This window comes from Nicotiana tabacum, chromosome 3 (assembly GCF_000715075.1).
Source record: "Nicotiana tabacum cultivar K326 chromosome 3, ASM71507v2, whole genome shotgun sequence".
NCBI lineage: Eukaryota > Viridiplantae > Streptophyta > Magnoliopsida > Solanales > Solanaceae > Nicotiana > Nicotiana tabacum.
The window spans coordinates 126,076,426-126,084,563 of NC_134082.1; the positions used below are offsets into that span (position 1 = coordinate 126,076,426).

Here is an 8,138-nt window from a genome sequence, read left to right on the forward strand (position 1 = left end):
CTTGAATTTAGCAACTTCATGGACATATGTTTCATTTCTCTATCCCTCACATATGTGTTCGACTATAAGGGATATTGAAGTCACAATGGTACTAACCTCATAAGTCCTTTGCTCTGATTCAGCCACACGGGCTTGGGATTCCAATTCCTCATACCAATATCCTTCAGGAGTGTAACAAAAATTCATACACTTATGGGGTTCTTATAACATTCGTAGCATAAGGGTCTTCTCATCATGGGTTCAATTCGACTCTCATTTCATAACTTCTTGTCTCCTAGGAGAGACTTGCACTCTCATCATCAATCTCCTGGTCATGTCTCCCATATATCACGTGTTTATATAACCAGTTTTCTTTCATACCTTAGGATCATTTACATACTTCTCACACTACCCACATGTGCTATTCAAGCTTATATAGCAATTATCAATTCAATGTTCCTTTGGAGGTCACAATCATTTTTAACACTTTCTCGAATAAAGTATGCTTCTGGTACTATGTACGTACCTCATATATTTGTAGCATTCGTTCAACATGACACATATGCCATTTCCTTAATATTCAGGCCTCTGCCCATTGGTCATTCTGTATGACAACATTACTTGAAATAGACGAAAGAGCATTTAAACTTACCTTGAATCTCAACGCACGAGTTAGAAGACAATCTTATAGTAAAGCTTTATCGCACGATCTGGAGTGTTGAAGAAGGGTAACATTCCTAAATGTCCATGTAGCCTCGAACTTATAGATGTGGTCGACAACACACCGATAAGAAGGACTCTACTAGACACGGCTCCGAGACATCCTAGGACACTTTAAATCCTTAGGCTCTGATACCAAGTTTGTCACGCCCCAAAAACTGAGGGGCGCGACCGGCGCTCGACCGGGTAGCCCCCAGCCAAGCGGACCTGGGTGCCTTTCCTATTCCACGTGATACCCTGTATTTCCATTACCCATTAACCAAGTGAAATAGCTATTTATAAATTTAAACACATTCTTACGAGATTTACATAACATACATAGTTACTTAGCGTGGTTTACAAGTTATACTGCCCAAATACATAAGTAATAACCCACATTTCCTGTCTACGGAGCCTCTAGAGATACAGAAGAGTGTTACAATACTTGCCGGTAACAAGACTCCGGCTATACCTTACGCAAATACCAAAATAAAATTTTCGGGAGGATAAGCAGCATGAGTCACGCAGGGCCCCAAGAGGAAAGGGGCTCACCAATTCAGCTGACGGGAGGTGAAAGAGTGATATTGTCGGTGGGTTGGAATACCTGTTATGGAACCACCCACAATCATAACACGAATGTAGCGCCCCCGGCAAAAGGGACGTCAGTACATTTGAATTGTACTGGTATGTATGGAAAAACTTTACCCCAAGTAAAATCAAGAAATACACAGATAACAAACAGTAATAGAATCAACAATCAAATGCACATGAAAGGAACAACCAAATCCAAACAACCCCACAATCTCTCCTTTTCCCCTTTCAACATTATTTCATCACATCAATGATTTCACACTTTCACATATTTTTATTTCAATAGTGATTTCGATCACTTTTCCACCCTTATTACCTCGGCCATCCTTATCACCACAACCCACACCTTATAACTTCGGTTGCGGCGCGCAACCCGATCCCACCGGACAATTATATTTCACACAACAACAGTAGTTCACAGTTGAATCACATGGCTTCAGACCATGCAGAATATCATTTCACAACAACAACAATTCACAAGAATTTTCATAAATATCAATACCAATTCCATCATATACAATAACCCGTATACAATTTAAGTCACAACGATAATTGCCCACAACAAGTCACAGATAATATTACCACTGTTGTTTCAATTGCATCAATTATGATTTCTTTTCTATCATTTGTTACACAGCTCTTACCACATGACCATATTCATACACGCACTTGGTTTGTTGCCATTTATTTACGCCACTATACACATTCCCACGTTTGGACACATTAAGATTCTTTCATCCATTAACACATACTTCCATGTTAACATCCTCAAGCATTTACAAACTTTGCACATAATAATATAGGCACATCAAATCACTTCTCACAATCACATATAACTTGGTGGTATGGAAATCAGCTAAGTCTTCAATTCACAAATTTTCATAAAAGGTACACATACCGTATGCTCGTCATAACAAGGGGATTCTACAAGAGTTAAAGTTAGTCATACATACCTCAAAGAGCTTTTCCTTAAGTTACTATAACATTCCGGAAATTCTAGCCATGCCCATCTACTTCGAGACATAACAAAATTGAACACAAATTAGGAAGATATTCATAATTCTAGCTCATTTGAGCATTTTATCAAATACTAGATGAGCATCCTGATTTATAATCTCTTTTACAAGATTTCCTTCATTCCCTAACCCAATCTTTACTTATTTATGTTCAATAATCTTCCCATAAACCTAAGTTTTACATGCATGTATACATAATACTAATACACCCAAGAATCATACCTCAATAACCCATCTTATACTCCAAACTCGAAATTAAAGTCTAGGGTTTAGAACCTTACCTCTTAGATGAAGAACTTATGATTGGGTTCTTTGATTCTTGAGGATTGATGCAAGATTTGGATGATTTAAATATTGGGTTCCTTCTTCTCTCTCTAAAATGCTCTTACCTCTCTCTAGTTTTGCTCAAAAAATAGGTTAAAATGAGGGGTTGGGTTGTTTTATTGAAGAAAGGGTCGGGTTTAAAATTTAGAAAAATAGGAGCCTGAGTTAGGTATGCGATTGCACTTTGTGATCGCAGAGTGGAAATGCGGTCCGCAGAATGGACCGCAAAAGTGCTCCCAAAATCTGAACACACTGCATGGGTATGCGGCAGAAATGCGGTCTGCATACCCATTCTGCGGTCGCATAATGCACCGCAGAACTGCCCCTCTCAAAAATCCCAAGGGAAATATGCGACGACTATGCGGTCCGCATATCGGTTATGCGATCACATATCGTACCGCATTTTTAACCTTAAATTCAACCAACATACTGACTCACTTTGCGGCGATTATGCGGTCCGCATACCTGATATGCGACTGCATTCTCGACCGCAGAATTACATTTTTGGAAAACAGTATTTCTTGACTTTTTATAGCATAGATCAGTACAAAAGATCTGAACTGCGGCGAGCTTTTACACATTCCTAACACATATTCGGGACGTGGCACCACGAGCTACCAGGTTTTGAGTACTAGTTTTCATGAGGCCTTACACAGGAACTTGAAAAGGATTATGAAGAAAAGGACAATGATGAGAATGCGAGTTGTCAAGTTAAGGCTTATTATCTAAGCCCTTATGGGATGAGGAAATAAAACAACAGGTTACCAATAAGGAAAATGAGGCCGATGGAGATTTTTCTTACTTAGATACCCCGGGGATTGAGTTGAAAGAAGAATATAATGACTCAAGTTTAGAGGAGAATGTCAAGACTGAAGACTGCAAAGATGAAAAGGGAAGTAGACCATTTGACATTACTTCTAATGTTTATATCTTTACCTATTTAGTTTTTAAGTTTGATGAGTCGTTCTCTTTAGTTTATGCCAAGAGATCTATGTTGAACCTAGAGTTAAATCCTTTTGAGGATTGGCATGATATTTATTTAGGACCTAGAGTATCTATCATTAGAAAGCGGGATTTGTGTAATTATCTCTTTAATGTATTAGCTTCATCTAGTATACATCGTATGTATAATGCATCTAAAATAGATTTTAATTCGATGTATCTGGGTTGGCATAAATTTTATGGGGATGATGATGTTCATATGCTTTCTAAGGGAGTACTATTTATACTTTGTAGGTGTAATTGGGTCAAGTGGATGCATGGGCACTATCTTATATTGCTTTTACCAAATAAGTGTTGTTTATCATGTGAGTTCTACATCTTATTGTGGGTTTTCTGTGTTGTAGGCCCAAATTCGAGGGCGAATCTTTTTTTTAAGAGGGGAAGAATGATATGATCCTGGATAGTCCGGGCAAAACAGAGAATATTGAGAATGACCACAAATTATCTAGTGGATCGTTGACCCACTCCAAGTCCAAGAACGTCCAAGGGATGCACGAGAAAGAGCTGCATGATCTTCAACAATTCACTAGAAGATGCTTGGAGAGTCACTTGGAGGATTCATGCAAAAAATACTATGTTTGGAGTCTTGAGAATTTAAGAATCCAGACCCCAAGCTAAACCGCGTGACACGGTTTCACAAACCGTTGGATACGGTTCAAGTGGGGTCTAAAGAGCTGAAGAAAATAAGCTTCTAGAATTTGTCATGGTTCAGTTGTGCATCACGGTTGGGGTTACGGTTGAGGCTACGATTTGGCCTGACGAATTTTTTTGAGACATTAACTTTGAAACTTTTTCTATTTTACCCATTGGATATTTATAACAACCTAGGGTTATTTCATTAGGAACTTAGTATATTTTGACGTAAGAAAGCTCTTGAGAGAGATTTGGAACCTCTTGGTTCGAGTTTGACTTTGGATTACTTGTTTTCAAGACTTGGGTTCTTGAGGGTAATCTTCTTCTTCTTTCTTTATATCTAGGGTTTCTATTTTGTCGTTCTTTGGGAGGCGATTGGATAATATTTCAATTGTTACTTGAGACGTTCAATTAGAGTTATAGATTTTCTTCTATGCTTCATTATTCGGATTACTTTGATTATTTTAATTAAACCTATCCTTAGTTTTGTTTTAATTATTGTTATTTTCATACTCCGTTGTTTGTGTATCTCGGATCGTATCAGTGTCGTATATTGGGGGTATGCGTCGGAGTGGCTGTAGCAATACTCGTAGCATAGGTAGTTTTTGTTTGATTGAGTTCCCCATTCTGGTTTTCTTTGATGATAGCTTCCTTTTGGTCAGCCGTACGCGCCGAGTCAACTCTGGCCGACGGTGCCATGTGGTGGTGCGTGGCGGAGACAGTCGCTGAAGCTACCGTTTATTAGAAATAACGGCTAAATGTATGGAGAGAGTTTTTATTCTAGAGAGAGAAAGTAATTTTTGTTTTCACCTGGAGAATATAATGCAGGATAGTAAATTTCTCCAAGTGCGGACTTTGTAATAAAGTTCTAGCCAGAATGGCAAAACTGCATAATGTTCTTTTTCATAGAGCCATGAACCTTATCTTCTTTGTCTAGTGACTTATCTTTTTGAATGGACAAACTTGTAATTTCATGCCATGGCACTGAAAAGATATTTTTTTTCCAATGAAGGAAACTTGTAACCTACAACAGTTATATACTTGTATTACATTCGTGTTCATGTCCATCGTAGACTTTTCAAAGAAAAAGCATTGAACGGTTTATTTCTTGCAAGAATTGCATTAAATTGCAATGCGTGTTCTCTTTGTTAGAGGCTTAGGGCCACTTCATTTCTATTTTCTACTAACTGTAATATAATCTTGAATGAACAAATTTATGGGTGTGACTCATATTGAGGACAAGATGCGGGAAGCACGTCTTAGATGGTTTAGACATGTGAGGAGGAGAAGCACAGACGCTCAGGTAAGGAGGTGTGAGAGGTTGACATTGGAGAGCCTTAAGAGAGGTAGAGGTAGGCAGAAGAAGAGTTGGATATTTTTCCTTCTTACATGGGTTAATGACTTTGAATTGTCATCGTCTACCACGTACGTGTGACTCCATGACCACTTTTTTCTTCACATATCTTTTTCAGTTTAAGTGACACTTTTTTGCTTATGGGATTCAAATCTTTTAATTTTGACCGTTTATTTAGGCCTAGAATCTTTATGTTTTTCAGAATAAAAAAAATATTATAAGTTATAATAATTAAATTTAAAATATTTAAAAGGTGTATGAAAGAATTAGTGTCAAAGAATACTTCGTTTAAAATTCTAACACCATCACATAAGTTGGAACGGTCAAACTCATAACCCTATGATTTGAATTATATAGGGGCGGCTCAATAATATATGTGACCTAAAGCTAAACTTTTGTTATTGAACAAATTATTAATTATGTTATCTTTGTTGCTAGATGCTTTCCCTCGGGGATGACTTTGTGACTGACAGTGTTGAACTCTGAGTTTTCTTTATCTGCCGCGTAGTGGGCTGGCAATGGCCCTGCGGACACACTACTACTAGGATAGTACATTGTATAATGTAGATAAATTAAATCCAAAAGGTAAAGAGAAAAGTACACCATTTTGAAGAGGAAAATTGTTCAGGTTTAGCTGGAGGAATCTAGGAGGGGAACTTGGTGCGCGCGTTTGTGGTGCTTATATAGGCAATTGTTTTGACAATGCAGATATTACTCGGATAATTAGAAACTGATATACCCAACAAAAGAAATTTCCATAAATTTGATTGGATCGAATTCAAAAACGTACGTTGAATAGAAAGAAGGCAAAAAACAGTTTCTCCAGGGAGAAACCTAAGAAGAATTCAAACAAACATCCCCTAAAGAAATAGGGCAAGTTGCATCAAAAATGATGGTTTTAGTAGCCTTCGGGCTTGTAGGCGATGAAACTGATGCATTGCACTTGACACATGTTGTCGAATCCAATGATTCTGATCCAAGCTTGTGGGTAAGCCTTCTTTACCTCCTCTACCTCAGCAACACTAGTTAGAGTCACTGCATGAATTCTTCTATCTTCATTTTGAAATAAATAGTCATGTATATAAATTATTATCCAAAAGGGAAAATGAAAAGCACAAGACTCCTAGACGGAAAGAGTAGTTGGTAAAATTGACCGGATGTTGACTTATGCCAGAGAACATGTTTCAAATTAGTAAAGAAACAAATGATTATTATTAATTCTCATAAACTTGAGTGGAATTCAAAAATATACACCGAATAGAAAGAAGGAATTAAAACAAAGGAAAACCAAAACAGTTTTTCTGGGGAAAAACTCAAGGAGAATGCAAACAAACTTTCCCTGAATACATACAGTAAGTTGTCTTAAAAATGGAGATTTTAGTAGCCTTCGGGCTTGTAGGCGATGAAACTAATGCACTGCACTTGACGGACATTGTCGAATCCAATTATTCTGATCCAGGCTTGTGGGTAAGCCTTCTTTGCCTCCTCTACCTCAGCCAATACCTGAGTGGCATCAGTGCACCCGAACATGGGCAACTTCCACATGGTCCAGTATCTGCCATCATAGTACCCCGGTGATTTATTGTTCTCGCGGTAGACGAATCCGTGCTGCACATATCCACAAGATAAACAAAACATTAACACGATATAAATACCATTAATCAACTCGTTTGATCACAAATTAGTTAGGATTGATTAATCATGTTAGTTATGCTTGATAATAGTAGCAAGATTTAGAATAGATGTTGACCTCAGTCTCGAATTCCAAGCAAGGAACCCATCCATTTTTCAAAAGGTACTCAACTTCCCTAAGCAATTGCTCCTCGCTCAAATCAGGAAGGTATGAGAGTGTCTCGTACTTCTTCTTGTTAATTGGTGGCCACACCTACATATATCCCACATAAAAATTTTAAACAAGCTCCATAAACGTTACTCCACGTAGTAACATATACTGATAGTGTAAAAGTTCTTTATAGTACTATCAGTATATTGCAAGTTAAATCCATATACAAATTAAACCTGCATGCATTGAACTCTTCCACCATTGCTAGCAATGGAAGTAATGTCAAGGTTTTGTTTCCTGGAAACAGGGAAGGAGGTTGCGGACTTGAGACCAGTGAAGGGTGCAATCATGCTGGCTTGAGCAGCATTGGTGCCGGTCGCAACAGCAGCTGCTGAGGACATAATTAAGAAAGCCATTTCTGAAAATAACTGCTTAGCTTTCAGGAGGGTGAGTGCTCTGTAGCTCCCCTTATATATATAATGATAAGGCTTCATATAACTTCTCATCAACGGACACAAATCAAGCAAACCTCATCTTAGTCTAATGGTAACCATTGGATTATGTGGTTCTTGACATTTCAAAATTGATGGTCACATGAATTTTGGCCCCTGACATTACACTCAGTCCTTATCTCAAAGTTCCTAAAACTAATGAACGGGAGTTTTTTTTCAATTTATAATAACAATTGCTGCTATTCTTTAAAAAACGGACAAGTTTCATTTTTAAAAAATCAAGTTTTCAACCCTTGCTTCTTCTT

General features: G+C 37.8%; 1 protein-coding gene across 1 annotated transcript; it reads right to left on the bottom strand.

The window, feature by feature from the left end:
• Nucleotides 1-6,787: 6,787 nt before the first annotated feature.
• LOC107774399 (ribulose bisphosphate carboxylase small subunit, chloroplastic 2) lies at nucleotides 6,788-7,844 on the bottom strand. The gene is made up of 3 exons (XM_016593919.2): nucleotides 7,618-7,844; nucleotides 7,349-7,483; nucleotides 6,788-7,206 (listed from the first exon to the last, which is right to left on the bottom strand). The coding sequence occupies exons 1-3, from the start codon at nucleotides 7,795-7,797 to the stop codon at nucleotides 6,976-6,978; spliced, it is 546 nt and encodes a 181-aa protein (XP_016449405.1). The 5' UTR covers nucleotides 7,798-7,844; the 3' UTR covers nucleotides 6,788-6,975.
• Between the last annotated feature and the right edge of the window lie 294 nt (nucleotides 7,845-8,138).

Bases quoted from the DNA above. Each gene is read 5' to 3' on its own strand.
- LOC107774399 (XM_016593919.2), bottom strand. From the start codon at position 7,797: ATGGCTTTCTTAATTATGTCCTCAGCAGCTGCTGTTGCGACCGGCACC. The intron at 7,484-7,617 runs GTTTAATTTGTA...GGATATATGTAG, and splicing joins GAAGAGTTCAATGCATGCAG to GTGTGGCCACCAATTAACAA. The intron at 7,207-7,348 runs GTCAACATCTAT...GGATATGTGCAG, and splicing joins GCTTGGAATTCGAGACTGAG to CACGGATTCGTCTACCGCGA.